This window comes from Erpetoichthys calabaricus, chromosome 9 (genome assembly GCF_900747795.2).
Source record: "Erpetoichthys calabaricus chromosome 9, fErpCal1.3, whole genome shotgun sequence".
Taxonomy (NCBI): domain Eukaryota; kingdom Metazoa; phylum Chordata; class Cladistia; order Polypteriformes; family Polypteridae; genus Erpetoichthys; species Erpetoichthys calabaricus.
The window spans coordinates 144,523,126-144,542,618 of NC_041402.2; the positions used below are offsets into that span (position 1 = coordinate 144,523,126).

Here is a 19,493-nt window from a genome sequence, read left to right on the forward strand (position 1 = left end):
GTGCCAGTGGGGACCTGCAATTCTGGTATTATATGGCAAATGCCAATCGAGCTCCATGGTGCCAGGCAGTGAGCGCAGGGCCCACTAGAGGATGTCAGGCCCTCATGAAGTCTGTTTGTGATTGTTTGGTCAGAGACATTCACACAAGTAGCCTGCTGGAGGTCATTTTGTAGGGCTCTGGCAGTGCTCATCCTGTTCCTCCTTGCCCAAAGGAGCAGATACCGGTCCTGCTGATGGGTTAAAGGCCTTCTATGGCCCTATCCAGCTCTCCTAGAGTAACTGCCTGTCTCCTGGAATCTCCTCCATGCCCTTGAGACTGTGTTGGGAGACACAGCAAACCTTCAGGCAATGGCATGTATTGATGTGCCATCCTGGAGAAGTTGGACTACCTGTGCAAGCGCTGTAGGGTCCAGGTATTGCCTCATGCTGCCAATAGTGACACAGACAGTAGCTAAATGCAAAACTAGTGAAAAAACAGTCAAAAAAGATGAGGAGGGAAAAATGTCAGTGGCCTCAAGCTGTTATCCTATTCCTGTATTGGGGGTTGTCTCATTGTTGCCCCTCTAGTGCACCTGTTGTTAATTTCAATAACACCAAAGCAGCTGAAACTGATTAACAACCCCCTCTGCTCCTTAACTGACCAGATCAATATCCCAGGAGTTTCTTTGACTTGATGCTAAACTCTGATCTTGGGATGTATGGAAGGAGAGGAAAATTAATTGTTATACTGTGCTATCTGGAGATAGGATTTGGAAGACTGTTAAGATATTGTTATAAATAAAAACATCCTGTATTTCAAAATGGGACTGACTTTGTATAGTTGTGTCTGGGGTCTGGAGTACTGTTATACCCCCTAGCGGTCACACTTTCTGCATCTTAACCAATTACAATAAGTAAAAAGTCTACATCAAAGTAAAGTTAGCTGCAACCATAAAACACAGATTCTTCAAAGCATTTAAAGAACATAACAGTATTATCAGTTTATATGTATTGTGATGTGTGAGTCTCTGTCTTGCACCCAAAAGCACGAGGCTGAGTCTCAATACCAGCTTTATTCAGCTTGGAACAAGAACAGTAAGGTTATTTATTGTAGCAGGATCTACCACTCTCCTATGCACAGACACAGCAATCAGGCAGGGTTGTGGCCAATTAATACTGTTCCCTGCAATTATAATGTTCCTTGCATCAACCATCGACGACAGGCTCTTATAGTGTGACCACAGTTGGATCGGATTTGCTTTCTTGGCAAGCCGCTGCAACGCAACAGATAAACAGTCTTCCACAGACGCGGTAATCGCGCTTCAGGACTCCCTTCGGCATGCCATTCCATTGAGGGGAGTCCCAAAAGAGTTTAGAAACTTACAGTATATAACAATTTACAACTATCCATCCATCCATTATCCAACCCGCTACATCCTAACTACAGGGTCACGGGGGTCTGTTGGAGCCAATCCCAGCCAACATAGGGCGCAAGGCAGGAAACAAACCCCGGGTGGGGTGACAATTTACAACTAAAATATATAAATTAAAAATTAACTTAAACGATGTATCTATAAAATATCATACATATAGTATGTATTAATTCATAATAAATAATATAATCTCAAATATTGATTTTAGTCTTTGAAATGTTTAAAGGACTGTTTTGATTTGAATTTAGTGTGCTCTATCTGGCAACCGCTATTTTTTGCTATTGTTGTTGTAACAACAATTGTTTAGAGAGCACACATATTATCAAGGATTTAACATTTTACTTTACTTAAAATAATGTATTGTTATAGAATCACACCACAACCCATCCCAGTCTGGTCATTTGTATGGAGTAATTACTGATGACCACCCATGAATCCATGATGTCTGGATTAAAAAGCAGTTCCTTTAGAGTGAGATCAATTGAAGAACTCCTATGCTTGGGTGCAAAGAGGCTGCCTGCAATCATTGAAAACAAAGAACTTCTTGTTGATGTCAGCTGAGCTTTCTATTACTCACATCCCACCTTCTATATAGCACTGCCACTGCAGATGGGCTTCAGAAAACCCTGGGAAATTGATGAGTTTATGACGCTCTTAGAATTGCAATGCTTTTCTGAAATTCACCCCAGGTTAGTAATCCTCAGTCCTTTATTTTTTTCTCTTTCATTTCTTTCCAAAAATGTTATTAAAACAAGTACATCATGATGAAAATATGCAAGGATAAATGGGACCAATGTAGATGGTGAGCAGCCTTTTTTCATTTGCGACTTCTTGTTAATTCACAGCTGGTTTAGAAAACAATGTACAATTAAAAATAGTGAATGCATCAAGAATCAAGAAGAAATATTTACAAGCAAATTAACAAAAATGAAGCTGAAAAATGTTGTTTGAGTAATACTTAGGTCAGCAACAATATTTGGGTTTGAATAAAAGCCTACGGTCATAGTGGTCCTCCAGGACCCCAAAGTAAAATTCCTAACATCTGCTTATCTCATTGGCTTGATATCAATATTTTATTATCTTGATTTTTTATGATTAAGTGTCTTCAATCATCATGGGTCTGGATACTCTGGATACATACTTTGTGCCTTCATTGTTTTACTTTTCATGAATTCACAAAATATGACTTCAGTCTAATACATAGTCTCATACATACAGCTCTCATAAATAGTTGCCTTATTCATTCTGTTTCTACAGTGTTCCAAAGAAATAACAAGTCTCATTATGAGAATTTCATTTTCATGTTAATAATTATGTCGTCCAGGTCCATTATTTGTTCTTCAAGTTAAACAAGGTGAACGTCTGTTTTTTCAACGTTAGCTGTACTGCGCACCTGTCCAGTAAAAGAGATAGTAATCATGAATAACAATAAATCCTTTTGTTTCCTTTCATGTTTTTTCTTTAACTTGCTAGTCAGAGGCCTGTGAACAAATGGCTTATACAAACTCCACTGCTGTAAAGGACTTTTATGCCTCTTTGTTACAAAATAAGCGATCAGTGGGAAATATAAAGTCTGTTTTAACAGAACAAATTCATACAAAATAAAGAGAATGCTGCAATGATACATTCAGTATAGAACACAAAAAATAATTACCAGTTTTAATTTGAATAAATTTTACATTTGAATGTATTTAAAACAACTTAAAATGAACATACAGTAGTTTTCATACAATTCCCTACCAGGCATTATATATAAATATACAGCTTGGTATGTTAAGGTTTAGGTATACTTATTATAGCACAGCTTAATGATGCAGTGGTTAGTGCTGCTGACTCCTGAATCCAGCCTCATGCCTTGCTCCACATGCTCCTGGCATAAGCCTCTGCCCACTGTGACCCTGAATTAAATCTGTTTGTTGGAGAATGTTCTGTTATATACTCCTGTATTCCCTTTATAATGGAAGAAAGTCCCATCCAGGGGTTTCCCCATCTTCTTGGATAGAAAACAACTCCCCATGACCTACTGCGTGATGCCATTGCTCAGAAAATGTATGGATGATTGTTTGTTTGATTGATTTCTTACATTGTCATATGTGCAAGTCTGATGAGTACTTGGAGTGGTTCCCAGAAATGTTACAAAAGAGCATTGAGAGAAAAAAGGTACACTTTCTGTTTCCCTATCACTGCATGTAGAAGATGCTGCAGGATGTATAAATGCCTGACTGATGACATCACTTTCGTAGATCTATCAACTCCACCCCTTCTGGTTTTACATCATATAAGGAAGACACCCCCTGGAAAGAGGCACTTATTTTTAAGACACATCCAGAGAAGAAACATCAGAGCTCTAGAAGCTACGAAAACAGCATTTTTTTCTTTTCAAACATTTTTTGCCATCTTGCAAATTCCTTCTAGCAAATAAATGGTGTCTTCACGTGGATCCCCAAAACGTTGATGTGTTATTTTGTCATCCTTTACCATCCAGTAAGAAGGATGGTAGCGTAAGGGCACAAGGCCGGATGTGAATGCCATACTAGCCTGCTCTGGTATGTGCAGAATTTCTATATTCTGATTCTGACTCTGTGTGTTGTTTTCCTTGGATTCCAATTTCCAAATCCTGAAGACATGGCTATTATGTTACCTGATAACTTTAAATTGGCAAGTGGAAGTTCAAGTTCAATTGATTACATCTTGTCTGGAGAAGGGGCCTGAGTTGCCTCGAAAGCTTGCATATTGTAATCTTTTTAGTTAACCAATAACAATAAGGTGTCATTTTGCTTGACTTCTCGCTGTAAAATGCTTACATTTAATACATTATCATTTTAATTTTGTAAATATATTCAATATATATTCTATTGCATTGAAGATAGTATTTTACAAAGTATATAAATATATTGTGTAAAAATGTTACAGAAATAATATGTGCCAAACCAACCAAAAAGACATGATCCAAAATGTATACTGCAGGCAGGTGATCTGCATTGCTCTCACACACAAACTTGGGGGGTTTTCAATAGCAGGAAGAAGCCACTATGATGGCATAATAAAGAAGTCTGTATTTTGCCCATCCTTTTTACCCTGCCTCCCTATCAGAAAACAGAAATTCTAGAAGCCTAAAGTTGAAGGAAACCAGGCTGACGATGAATTAATGTGAGTCAAGGTATTTTAACCATTTGCCTCTATAAATATCTTAATACTTCCCTTTCATGAAAACAATAAGCATTTATTTTCAGGTTGCAAACCAGAGTGCCATATGGCAATGCTTTTCACAGTTCTGATGATGAGGTGGTATGTCTTCTGTTTTTAACAAAGAAAGCCAAATGGTAACTAGGTAATTTATTGATGTTTTCTAGGCATTTTTTTAATCAGTTTAACATAATTGCAAAAATGCCAATATAATTTTCTAGAACAGAGTGTGGTGTAACTGTATGTATATGTTTGGTATTATACATTCCATAGTCCCTATAGTGGAACTAAATACAATCAGCAGGGGTATTGCAAAATGTCTGAATTTAAATTTATGCTAATTGTCTAATGATATAATTGATATACTGAGATTAATTCACTCATTATCCAACTTGTTGTATGTACAGACATAAATCACACCATAGCAATTTAGAGACAGGCACTGTTTCAGAAAGCAAATCTTTGAAACCCATTTAAACAATCTGTGCAGAAAGCACACCAGTCAAAAATGCAACCTGCAACCAAATTAGTGCTCAAGGAGCTACGGTATTTACTACAACAGAGGGCCAATCATTTAAACTAAATCACTCTTTAAATTTCAAATTAATCTTTCCTCTAGCTTAGTTTACCTCTGCTGACTCTTCTGAGCACCACAGAAAAAAATCAGGCCTTTAATCCTTAAACGTTCATAGCAATGGCATAATTCAGTAAGACTCTTCAGTAAGAATCCAACTGTTGTACTTCATTAATAGGAATGGGATTGGAAAACACTGCCTTCTACAACCAAAGTATACTAAATTACCTTGTAGGGATGTGTTTTTACTGCTGATGTGAACTCTGCACAAGAAGAACTCCAGTCAAAAACTGAACCTAAAACTAAACTGGCAGCTAAACTTTTTACTGCATGAGAGTCTCAGCTGGTTTACATAGATTTAGCCTTGGTGAAACAAACTCCATACTTGAAAATCAGGATATTGCTATTAATCATGTAGTGTTCCCTCCTGATTAAAATGGAGATGAGGCATTCACATTATTCTTCAATGCAGTATTTTCTGCAGTAGTATATGGCTAAAAAACATGCAATATAACTATAAATTATAATGTAAAAGAAACAAACAAAAAATATACTTTCCCACAGTTGCACTTGGATGACAACTTCAGGGCTTATCTAATGATCTGATAACTCCACTCTGAGTAGAGGGTTTGCGCTGTTGCCTAATACTTATCATCTCTCCTGTAGATCCAAAGATCAATAAATAACATCACTTCTGGGTTCCAGTCCCTTGACCCCACCTTTTCCACCTCACCGGCCTCATATGTGGCTCCACCACCATCTTAATTCAGTCATGCTAATGAGAAAAGATGCCATCATGCATTTGCTCTTGTAAAACCACTTTTTTACCAGTTATGTGGGGAACACTGGCTGGTGGCCCAACTTTTTATGGTCTTTTTGTTTGTTAATTACAATACATAAATATAGTGATTTGTTATCTTTGTAAATGTTCTTAGCTGCATTCTGAAACTGTTCAGGACTAATTAAGAACTGGTTCATTACTTTTGACCATACATAGGTTCCTTGACAAACCAAAAGCCTACAAATGTAAAAATCATTCACAACCAAAGCAGTTACTAAAATTAATTTAAAAGCAACACATGAAAGAAATGCAAAAAGCCACAAAAGCACCTAAACAATATTAAGCTGTGCTAAAATAATGATTCTACAGCCTTGTTGCTGTCAGTGTGTCTACATGCACACACATAACCAGATTAAGGTGACTAGCCCCGTTTAGGCTGAAACACCAGGCTTCTTAAAGTTCTGCTTTCACATGGAAAAGTTACCTTCTGGAGTTTTTCTTTGTCAAAACGTTCCAATATCATTAAATTCAAAAGAGTTAAATGTCCTCATTGGTCATAATGAATCTGAAAATAAGCATGATGCCTGTGATAATTTTCTTGCATTTTATACACATATTTAGTTAATTATAGTATGCCACGGCACTCCGGTTTCCTCCCACAGTCTAAAGACATGCAGGTTAGGTGCATTGGCGGTCCTAAATTGTCCCTAGATGTGTGCTTAGTGTGTGTGTGTGTGTGTGTGTGGTGCCCTGCCCGAGGTGTGTTTCCTGCCTTGCTCTCTGTATTGGCTGGGATTGGCTCCAGCAGACCCCCGTGACCCTGTAGTTAGGATATAGCGGGTTAGATAATGGATGGATGGATAGTATGCCACAGAGAGGATGTGCAGTATTGTTCAGAGTAGCCATCTGTTTAGTCTTCATTCTTTCCTCCGCTACTACCTCCAGCAGGTCAAGAGGCATCCCATATCTAAGCTAGCATTTAAAATCAGTTTGTTAATTTGGTGGGCCTCTTATGAGGCAATGCTACCAGTTCAGCACAAAAAAATCTCACTGGTAATTTCAGATTTATAGAATATGTAAAGGATGTCACTACTCACATTAAAGGAATGTAGTCACCTAAGAAAAAAAGAGTCCACTCTGACCTTACTTGTGTTGTTCCAGTGTGTTACTAGACTAGTCTAGCATGTAGAACAAGAAGGCAGTCTTCGGTATCAGAAAGTATAATTTTCTTTCTCAAAGAAGTCATTTTTTTTAGATTACACAGAACCATAATTTATTAGCCAAATTAGTTTTATAAAACTTACATTTTATGTAGAGAAAAAAAACACTATAAAGCACTGTTATTAATCATACTTATCACTTGCTGTTCCAATTCCAATGAAGAACCACAAGACCACCCATTAATACCATGTTTATAATGTTCACATCTTAATTTAATGTTCACACTATAATTTATATTTAAAGGCATTTGCCTTCTGATTGTAGTATGATATACTTCAAGCTCAGAGGCACAGAAAGTTGTTTTGTTGCTGCCAGTAGTAAGTACACTCCTGATGCCATTACACATTTTAATTAAATATGGGCATCCATTCCTTTTCTATTCAGGGTCATAAGAGGCTGGTTGTTTTCCTGGCAGCATTGAACATAAGGCAAATACCAATTCAGAACAGTGCAGCAGTCAATTACAGAACATACTCATGGACAAATTCATACTTACTCAATTTAGAGTCAGTTAACCTACAGTAACATTAATGTCTTTGAGATATGGGAGGAGGATTAACCATGTTCAGAAAAACCCTATTTGGCAGTCTCTAGGATGGGATTTAGTAAAAATGTATAATTTATGTGTTTACTCATGAATAAATGTATAATTTGGAAAAGGTAGTTAAGTATCATCTATATTAGGTATGCACCACACTGTGTTCATACAAATTGTTTACAGGAAGGAAGCAGTCTACCAGTTTATTGTGTTATTGTGCAGCTTGAAATCTAAGTAATCAATGTAGCCCTCACTGTTATTTGTATTGCACCATGGGATGCCTATGCCTCTGTTATGTGCCATTTGTCATGGGACTTGTAAAAGCAGTGTTAATGTCTGTGATGTGCCATCCTTTCGTATGACAGAGGAACTGGACATACACACAGACTGACACAGAGACATTTATCATTAACTAAGGTGGATGTTTTACACAAATGTTCTAGAGAGAGAGAATTCAGCAAAGAGTAAAATCTGATACCAAATCAGATAAACTGAAATGTTGTTGTCATATTGCTTTCTGCAGGACTCAGCTCATCACTACTCAATGACCCATCTTCAGAAACAAAATGTAGTATTGGATACAACTCTTATCAGCATTTAAGAATAGGAACAGTTTTATAATTTTACTTGGAAAAAACAGTGTGTATTGACATAAACAAAAATTCTGCACAGTGCCAACATAATAATAAGAATAATAATATAAAGCTGACTTACCCAAAATGTCACTATCCTTTGTAAAGATGGTGACATACTTTTCATCAAAGGTCCATGTGGTTTCAGACTCCTGTATTACATGTGGCTTACATTCAGAACTACTGTACTATAATTTGCATACATGGTTGATTCTTGTCTTGTGCCCTATGATACTGGGATAAGCTGCAGTAGCCATGATTATTATGGGCACTGAATGGTTTCCATAAAGGAAAGATAACTTAAAAAAATATTAACTGCAGTGTGTTTTTAGACAATAGGCATTTTTGTAGGTCTAGTAGTCAGAACTCTGTTTTCATGCTCAGGTTCCAAAATAGGGTTGTGATTGTTTAAATTTACACAATCTTTTAGCAAATTATCTAAAACAGTAAATTATCTTTACATAATTATTATCTGAAAACTTTAGGTGGAATGCTGTCCTGTAGAGGGTGCTGCAAGAACCTCGGCAGCCCCCTACCTGAATCTATTTGTATGTCACTCACTACAAAGCACATGTTGAAAAGACTGGGGATATTAAGTCTGTGAAATTTACACTAAATATACATTAATAGGGCGGCACGGTGGTGCAGTGGGTAGCGCTGCTGCCTCGCAGTTGGAAGACCTGGGGACCCGGGTTCGCTTCCCGGGTCCTCCCTGCGTGGAGTTTGCATGTTCTCCCCGTGTCTGCGTGGGTTTCCTCCGGGTGCTCCGGTTTCCTCCCACAGTCCAAAGACATGCAGGTTAGGTGGATTGGTGATTCTAAATTGGCCTTAGTGTGTGCTTGGTGTGTTTGTGTGTGTCCTGCGGTGGGTTGGCACCCTGCCCAGGATTGGCTTCCTGCCTTGTGCCCTGTGTTGGCTGGGATTGGCTCCAGCAGACCCCCGTGACCCTGTGTTTGGATTCAGCAGGTTGGAAAATGGATGGATGGATGGATATACATTAATATTTATATAATACTTATAAGTGGTGTTATGAATTTCTCTGATTCTGCTCGCAAAAAGTTGTATGCTTAATTTCTAACAAGTGCTCAAACTCAGTTCCTGGAGGTTCACAGTGGCTACTGGACTTCATTCCAACCATTTCCTCAATCAGCAGCCAATTATTATACCAGATTCAGCCTTCCAGTCTCCCTAATTGGAAAAGAGGATTTACGAAAATAGGTGTTTTTGGAAATGGAATTAGTGGCTTCTAGGACTTGTTCCTTCAATATGTGTTTTGCTACAGTGAATAGGATATGTCTCCCTCTAATCTTGAAATGGAAAGTTAAGGATGAAGATTATCTTAATAATTGTTTTCTAAATGGGCTAAGAACAGGCTTAAACCTTACAGTCAGTCTTTTGCATATTTTACTGTATAAGTGTCAATTCTGGCTGTGAGAATTTGTCATGTTTTATCAACATAAGCCTAATGATACTTTAAACATAGGTGTTTGCTTAGTTAAACTACTTGTTTTCTTCTGTAGGAGTGTATCACTGAATGCAGAATTAACCTTTTGCAGGTCAAGTCCAGCACATTTGTGTATTTATTTCCACAGGAGGAACAACAGCTTGTAACTGTCCTGCAAAACTGAGGGATACATTAGAAAGAGTTAAAAAGGAATGAGACCCCTAAAGATACACTGGTCATTCCAAGTTACATTCGATTACTATAACATCTTAAACTCCTATAATCCCATCCAAATCTTTTTCTGACATTTGAAGCATTTACTGCAATGAGGTTTTAAATCTATTGGAGAAGTACTGAAGCTGTCTGCTCCACTCTCAGTTCACTTTCAGACTCACATATTCCAATTTAGGTTATCTGGCAGCTTCAAGCACAACATAGGAACCCAGCACTGGGCAAGGATTCATGTCTATTCATCGGCACACTCAGGCACAAATCCATGGCCAGTTTACAGTAGGGTGGCCATACTTTGATCTTCAGAAAAGGGGATGGTGTTAACCAACACTCAACAAAGACCCCCAAAGTGATAAGTCCTTATTACATTTTGTAGTAACAAATTAATCAATTTAAAATTAACATACAGTAGTTTTTTATTAAACTTCTTTGTAAACTTTAGAAGCAGTTACAGAGTTGCTATTACTCGTACATACAGACAATTTGAATTAAACTTAAATATTGAGCACTCTGACTGCTGCCATCAGTTAAATTGTCACAAAGGAATATTGTATTTTCAAGTGCTTTTACAGATGTTTTAACAGAATGTGATGCAATCACAAAATTATTTGTTAATTCTGTCTTGGCACATAACATATTTAGGCCATGTTAGAATCTGGGACTGTCTTCTTTATCAAGGCAGATGTTTACTCCACTGCTTTGTAACTACCGTGATTGTTAACCAAGTGGAAAAAACAACACACTCTCTTAGCAAATACTATATCACTCTTGCTGATGATCTCTCTCTATCTTAGCAGCATTTTTGTGCTTTGTAGAGTGAACATAAGTTCCTAAGGCTGGAAGATCACTGTTCGACTTCTAGCCAGAGAGCAAGTCAAACCTAATGACTACAAATGCTGGATCTCTCCACATAAAGATGTCAGATTACATGGCTAAAAATCACAGGGGATCATGGATTATATCACTGCCTCCCGTCTTTTCAGCACAGTTCCAAATTTCTAAAGTATTTTAATTCTGACATCTAATTAATATGCTGCCTGACAGTGCCGGTTTCTGTATGAATGCTTTCCAGATATGGCAAGTTTATTTGCTGTTTCGACCTTTTCTTTTTCCTTTTTCCAGTCTTCTGTGGTACACAAACACAAGACATCAGACAGATACACATCTCTTCCATTTGTGTGGTCCAAAATATTAGTGGCTGCATTGTATGTTTTGTACTTCAGAATGAATGCTCATCAGTTGAGAGCTCTCAAATGCACACACAAGTCCACTGTTACGACTTAAGACAAAATCAAAACTGAATGGTTTAATCAGAGCAAGTCACACACTAGTATGATTGAATCGCTGGGGATATGATGTACAGTCATGGGAGCCTGCAAATAACTGCCTACTATCCCTAAGATTATGTAAATGAAGTCTGACTGACGACTGAAAATTGCTTTAAAAGTCAGGTAGTGTGAAGAGGCTAAAGTTGCGAGTGCCTTTGCTTGCTACTGACATGCTGTTCTAATAGCACATTTGTCTTCCATATTGTCACATGAAGATTAAAAGGCAAGAATTTATTTCTCAACTCATCTGAAATGTTGTATCTTTTTTACCTCTGATCTAGTGTGTTCGAACATAACATAACTCTGCCCCATCCTTGTAGCTGCCAACTGAATCAATACACGCTTTTCATAAAACAATTCCTTCTGTGTTTTCTAGCCATGTTTGCTACACGGTACCATGTTACAAAGCATCAGCTGGTACAGTGAGGAGAGCGCTTTGAGCAGTGAGAAAAGCGCTATATGTATGTAAAGAATTATTATTAATTATTATTAGTGCATGAAATGAGCAAAGCATGTAGGCATTTGTTTATTTATTTACACAATTTGGGTATGAAGCAGATCAAAATCTCAGAAAGTTTAGAATTTTATAAATCATAGCTGTACTGATATTTTAAGCTGACGAAGAAATGAGTTTGGGAAAAAGAGGCAATCCGGTTCTTCTAGTTTATTGGCACTAGCCAAACTAACTAAAAATCAGGTTGACACATGGAAGATGTACAAAGTCAGCAAAGACAGTGACTAGGCCAGTATTTTTTATTTTATTTCTAAGGCAGCAGAAATAACCTCTGCACCACCATACTGCTTAGTAAGAAAAATCAATAAGAAGTGGATCCCAACACCCAAATTAGATATTCATTTGTGACTAGATGGGAAAGAAAAGAAGACACAAAATCTGTTAAATATGATCATGAGGCAATATTTAATCATCATTTTGAAAAAAGATCTATTTAAATTTACAAAGTAAATTGGACCTTAATAAAAGTATTAATATTGTCGGTATTGGTGCTACAAAGTTTATTTACAATCAAGTAGAACAGTTTCATTAACATTGACAATATTGCTACATAGCAGTAAATGCAGGTGAACAAAAAGTTGTCTGAAGTATCACCATTTAAAAGATCTTCTTTATCTAGTATAAAGTGTGTTGATAAGGTTGTAAAATTTCCTTCACTGTGGAGCCTTATGGGACATGCAAATATTTATTAAATAAAATAAGTAAGGACAACGTCTATGGTTAATGGTCACATGACTTGCATGTAAGTTTTTGACAGAAAGACAGATCTGCAAAGAATTTTCCAGATTGTATTCTTGTGTTTGACATGTAATTCAGGAGAAATATTAAATGCAAACCATGATAACATGTTTAGTTAGGTTTCTAAAAATACACACGTCTTTGGTTTTCCTGCTGCTTATTAGACTTTAGTTTTTTCTAGAGGAGGTATTTTAAATATTGAAGAGGAAGCATAGAAGTTGTGGGATGAGTAAAAACAATGATGTCATGGATGTCGGGAAGGAAGGACTATTTGCATGGAGGTATGGTTTAACAAGAAATTGAGCCAAAGGCTAAAGCTGCAAATTGTTTTTTGTTTAAAAAATATCTATACATGTATATTTTTAACTAACTTTTAAGGAACCTTGCCTTAGTTTTGAAATGTGTATTTTTGACCTACTACATATTTAATAATTTTTGTGCTGTCTTAAAATCAGTTTTTATTAGTTTATTTAACACATTAATTTAATACCTACTATAAAAATGTCCATCATAAAAATAAATTTAGTGAGTAATCAAATTAGTTACTGGATTATTGGCAAGTATTATGTACCTGTATCTCAGCAAACACATTGATTAGGAAGAAATACGTTTATTCTTTAAATATCTTTAATAATGTTTAAGAACATCTAATCTTCATATATACAGTATTAATCTGTCCATTCATGTATCTATTTATTAAAACCACTTATCACAAGTTTATGGCCTGTACAGTATATGTTTTGCTATCATTAGCTCAAAATCTAATGGTTAATAAAGTAGTGGTTGATACCGAAACTCATAATGTGTCCATAGTTTTGAATGAAACTATGAATGGAACATTTGCAAAGAACAAGCCTCATCTGCAGATCTGCAGTTTAGTATATTTTAGTTTATGACTTAGAGAAAAAAAGTTTTTTTTTTGTTTTTATTAAGTGAATGAAGATGAAAAATCAAATCTAAATCTAATGCAAACCCTCTATATTTTTATCAAAAAGAAATATGGTCTAAATCAAGCACAATGTGTCACAGGTCTAATACTGTAATACTAGTGAGTGTTTGAAATTAATCCTTTCAGATTTTTTGTAGAATAGAAAATATTTAATAGTTTTCCTGTTTCTGAAGGTGGCACAGTGGTAGCGCTGCTGCCTCGCAGTAAGGAGACCTGGGTTCGCTTTCCAGGTCATCCCTGCATGGAGTTTGTGTGTTCTTCCTGTGTCTGCGTGGGTTTCCTCCCACAGTCCAAAGACATGCAGGTTAGGTGATTGGCAATCCTAAATTGTTGCTTGTGTGTGTGGTTACTGCGGTGGGCTGGCACCCTGCCCAGGATTTGTTCCTGCCTTGCACCCTGTGTTGGCTGGGATTGGCTCCAGCAGACCCCTGTGACCCTGTTTTAGGGTATAGCGGGTTGGAAAATGACTTACTGTTTCTTGAACAAATATGTAAATATTAAAGTTGAATTTGAGTTAAAACCTATATATTGTAACTTTTCTCCATTCTTCAATATCCCCCCCAACACTAAACAAAGACAAAAATTGTCAATACTGGACTTTCCCTATGAATATAATTTTTAAATCTTTTCTTACACATGGCAGAATGTTTTGGTGTCTGTGTACAAATGTTTAGAAGGGAAATTACTTCATGAATTAATTGTTTCAATTATTTTTAAAGAACATTTAAATATATCCTACTGAATGGCGTTATACAGAACTAAAACTGTTTACAAATGTATATTTCAGTTTAGATGATGTAGGAGTAATACAGAACAAGGTTAGAAAATTCAATGTACAGTGAAAGGTAGCATTAAGAAGCATTATGAAAGAACTATTTTGAAAAGTACGAGTAGGTATTACCGTATATACTCGAGTATCAGCTGACCCAAATTTAAGCCGAGGTACCTAATTTTACCTACAAAAACTGGAAAAACGTATTGACTCGAGTATAAGCCTAGGGTGGGAAATGCAGCAGCTACTGGTAAGTTTCAATAATCAAAATAAATACCAATAAAATTACCATACATTCATTTAAATCTTTAAAAACAAGCCCTGTGCATTCTTTAACTGCCTTCTCTGCCTTATGCGGCCAGCCCTGTCTTTCTCTCGCGGTGCGCGTGTGTGTGTCTCTCTCTCTCGCGTGTGTGTGTGTGTGTGTCTGTCTGTCTCTCTCTCGCAGTGGGACCTGACTCGAATATAAGCCGAGGGTGGCGTTTCTCAGCACATTTTGGGTGCTGAAAAACTCGGCTTATATTCGAGTATATACGGTATGTACTTTTTACAAGTAGTCTCCCAGAAATTACCGCAAGTGAATCAAGTATGATGTTTCTGTTTTACTCTGCTTTGGCTTGTCTCATTTACAATGTAATGATCACAAATGGATTCTCTTTTCAAATACTGCTTTTCACTTTAAATGCTGTATTACAAACACTAACAAAATTACTAATAAAATCCCTCTCAGGCTGTCAGTTTTACAGCTGTAACAGACTCTGGTTCAGCCCAGTTTGGATATCATACATACCTCAGCTTTAACCTTACGTGAGAGGTGTGAGATAAGTTATAAAATAGAATGAAAACCTTTGTATGCACAAACAAATTGTCAAGAAGCATCAGAGTGTGCAATTATGCCCTTGTAAAGATACAAAAATAGTGATGCTAGTGAGAAATAATAAAATTTTACACAATGGAAGACATCCACTTGTGTACATATCTAGAAAAACAATAGCAAGTATAAATGTAGAAAGAATGAATTGGAGACAGCTAATTTCAGTTGTTCAAATACTAGCATAGGTTATCTCTATCCTGTATTTATTAAACCATTGTGTATTTGAAAACAATGATTTTTGAATATATAAATTCTAATATTGAACTTTGGGATTTTCCCTTTTCATTATAATGTTATAGATAAACTATTCTCAGATATAGTTAATGCTCCTCAGGATCTCAATGGCATCAAGCACAAGGTAAGAGTCAACCCTGGAGATGGTGCAATTCCATCGCAGGACCCACTCATAACCAAACATGTACTCATACTGAGACACTGTCTGTTTACAAGTACAACTACATATTAGACTTTATATCATGGAAAAGCAGAGTAAACAGAGAAAAAAACATGTGTACTTGGAGCGAATATTTTAACCCCAAGCAGAGATGGATGAGTTGTAGTATTTGAACCCAGAACTAGCCAGAGGCCAGGAGGCATACCACATGCACTTCAGAACAGGTAACCCTCATGAAGCTAAGTATGTTCGGGCCCAGCCAGTACTTGGATGGGTGAAAAGCTTGGGTTACTTGCCCTGTGGTCTTTGTGTAGATCCCAATGTCCCAGTGCAGTGATGAGAACACTGTGCTGTTAAAATAGCTCCATCCTTCAGATTAGTTGTAAAACTGAGGTCCTCACTCTCTGTGATCCCTGGTACCTTTCTTAAAGAGCAGGGTATATCCTGAAGTCCAGGCTAAATTGGCCTCCATGTCCTAGTTATTCTGGCCCCCTAATCATCCCCTGTTTCTAACTGTCTATCACTCTCTCACCCCTTCACCACCTAATAGCGAATGTGTGGTGAGTCTACTGGTGCCAAATTGTATACCTTAGCATCATCTAGGTGAATGTTGCATATGGCTGATGTTGCCTCCCGCTTTCTATGTAAAGTGCTTTGAGCGGTGAGAAAAGCGCTATATAAATGTAATGAATTATTATTAGCCCTGCAGTGGGCTGGCACCCTGCCCGGGATTAGTTCCTGCTTTGCTCCCTGCGTTGACAGGGATTGGCTCCAGCAGACCTCTGTGACCCTGTGTTAGGATATAGCGGGTTGGATAATGGATGGATGGATGGAATTATTATTATTAGAAGTACTAACCAAGGACCCATGCTGTAATGCTGCCCATTTAAGTGATACTTAGTTTACATTTAGGTACTTCAGTATTCAGAGCATTTCATAGTTTTTGAAATGGTATAAGAACAACTGCTTATTTTAACACAGAGTAAACTTATGTACTTATGCTATGTCATATAACTGTTCAAGAGAATAAGTAGGGGCTTATTACAGTTTGTGATAAGATTTGATCGGTCATCTTTTAGGAGTAGATCAGTACCATGAGTTTGCATTATTTTCTACTTAAATTTCAAAAAAGCCAATTTTCATGACTTAATACACCCTTGAATTTGGTCTAGAAATTAACAGATTTGATGGTGCATAAATGAAAGGCACACTCAGTAGATTGCATTTTATTTTAAATGGCTTGACACCCTTACAGTGTTGTTTATAACAAAAAAAAGTTTGTTTTTTATAGTTAATACTAAATCTACTGTATATATTTTTGCTGTCTAGCAGAAGTGACTGTGTTGCTTTTGTAAGCTCTTAAATGTGAAAGCAAAATTCAATGAACTTGAATAAACAAATAAAACAATAAGCCTTCATTGTAAATTTAGTATTGACAAAAAACCGTCAAGCAGCTGAACTACAGCTGCAAGAATTGTTCTTAGCAAGTATTGTCGCACCAGTCGAAACATTCATACTTCCCGGGGATTCCTTCACTTTTTGTCATATCGCACTCACTATCCACTAATAGTGAATTTTGTTTACAATAAGTATTGTCCTTTATATCACATACATCAGTAAACCAATAAAAGGTGTTTGTTCTCTTCCCATCAAAATATAATAAAGCAAAATTACAACCTCTATTAGAACAAAAGAAAACCTACTGTACTTAAACATCACTTATTTGGTATTTAGCCATGAGGAATAAGGAATAAAAGTCTTTTAACAATAAAAAGAAATCAAATGATCCTAAATGTTGATGTCAAAGCACAAGAATAACAAAAATTAAGAGATTATTCATCCCAAATCCCTAGAAAATAAATAGTTCATGTAATAACAAATACGAGAGGTTAAACTGATATTATAATGCATGGATTTTACAAATGTCTCCTTTTTTATTGACATGGGATTCATGGTTAATTTTAATTGATAAAATCTAGTGATAGAAATCACAACATAATAAATTTATACTATTTTGTCATTTTTGCTGTTCAGAAAATGGAAAAGTGTCTTCCAATAATTATAACATAATAAGGAGTCCCGAAGCTTTGTAATTTTTGTAGGGAAAAAATATATCTAGTAATAAACAAGAAAAGTATATCATTTGTATATGAGTTCACTTATATCTCACAGTGTTAAAGAAAAATAGATTTTTTTATCTTTAGATACTTCATGTTTTCATTGAAAATTTGTTGATTTACCAGCAGATACATTCAAAATCCTTATTTAATTCTCATTAATATGCCCTCCTAATGTCATATGGTGACCATGTCCCATTTCCATCGTCTTTCGCCCAAGACGGAGTGGTGTCGTTAATAGCTGATACTTGATTTTCAGAACCTTCAGGTGCTAGGTGGGATATCTTGGATGGGAGATCACTTGGAATTGTCATGTAAGGTGGGCAGGAATAACTTGAGGATCCTGGGTATGTGGCAGGGTAATGGACATCCTCGAGGGAATGCAGAGCGTAGGACTGGGAATTTCCAATGCTTGTGTTTCTGCTTGAGGCTCTGTGTTGAGAGGGGCTTCCAGATTCTTGGCTAGTCAAGCTATTGTTGGATGGGATTGAAGAGATTGTATCTGAACAAAGGCCATCTGTTTGAGTGGCACTCTCAGGCACTGTCTGTTCCCAAGTGTCTCGCTGTATAAAAACATACAAGTATATATTAATAATGATAGTGATAATAGATTTTTCATTCAATAGAAACTAGAAAGATTGCCAGGGGTATGGACATAGATTAATGCCTAGTTAGGAAACTAAAATAATTTATTGTATTGGAAGAAACATATTCTTTCATAGAACATTTGCTTAAATAAATGTACGTATTTATTTACCTTACAGTAAACTGGTTGTTTAAGCAGACCTTTCCAAATAAAGGTAAGTAACTGTGAAGTTATGACATCTTATCATTAGCCAATTTCACAATGTGTATGTATTTATTGTTAACTGTACCATTCAAGGAATGCTTGACTTATATTCAGTGGTAATAAGATGGTTCATTTACAAAAAAGAGCTTGGAAGAATACAATGTTAGTTTTACATTTCACTTCTGAAGCTCAGAACTACTCAATTATATTTAAGAAGTATAGTTTTATTCTAACACTTTACAGGCATCTACCACTTTTCTTCAAAACTCCCTGAAATCTCTTTTGATTGTGACATGTTATATATTAACTGATCCATGTTAACTGTTTTTCAGTCTTTTTTTATTTTGTATTGCAGGAAACTTAAAAAATGAGCTTGAATGTGATGTTATTAATTAGAGCACATGACATTAAATGCTTTCTTTCCTAGAGGTTAATATACTTTTCAGACCTTGACCTTTGAATATTTAATTCAACATATTCAATACCATTTTGTGCACATACTCTTTGTTTTGTCAGATGTCTTGATCTATTATTGAAACTTAGATGAACATCCGATCATATTTTATAAGACATTCATGCAGGAATCCAAAAAATTCTAAAGCATTTGTGAACCTTCACCTGTAATTTTTAGTCCATTCATTCATTTTGTTCCACTTATCCTGTCTGGATTGCAGGGGCAGTAGTCTAAGTAAAGATACAAAGATGTCTCTTTTCCGTACAACCTTCTTCTACTACTGGGGTGGGGGGGTATGATGGAGTACCAAGGTGTTCCTAGGCCAGCTGGGAGATATAATCCCTCCAGTGTGTCCAGGGCCTTCACTGAGGTCTAGTCTTGGTTGGACATGCCCAAAACACCTTTACGGGAAGGCATCTATGAGGCATCCTAATCAGATTCTTGAACCACCTCAACATGCTTCTTTCAATGCGGAGAATCAACTTTGGACTCCTCCCAATTGTCTGCACTCCTCACCCTATCTCTAAGGCTGAGCCCAGACATC

The 19,493-nt window shown here is 36.5% G+C and overlaps 1 protein-coding gene across 2 annotated transcripts in view; it reads right to left on the reverse strand.

Annotated features, from left to right (window-relative positions):
• Positions 1–16,191: 16,191 nt before the first annotated feature.
• si:ch211-213d14.1 (POU domain class 2-associating factor 2) overlaps positions 16,192–19,493 on the reverse strand; it is a 58,532-nt gene continuing 55,230 nt past the window's right edge. For both annotated transcript variants that reach the window (XM_028810292.2, XM_051931882.1), the window contains exon 5: positions 16,192–18,268. In XM_028810292.2, the coding sequence (XP_028666125.1) occupies positions 17,864–18,268 (405 nt within the window). In that variant the 3' untranslated portion in view covers positions 16,192–17,863. The remainder of the gene's footprint in view (positions 18,269–19,493) is intronic.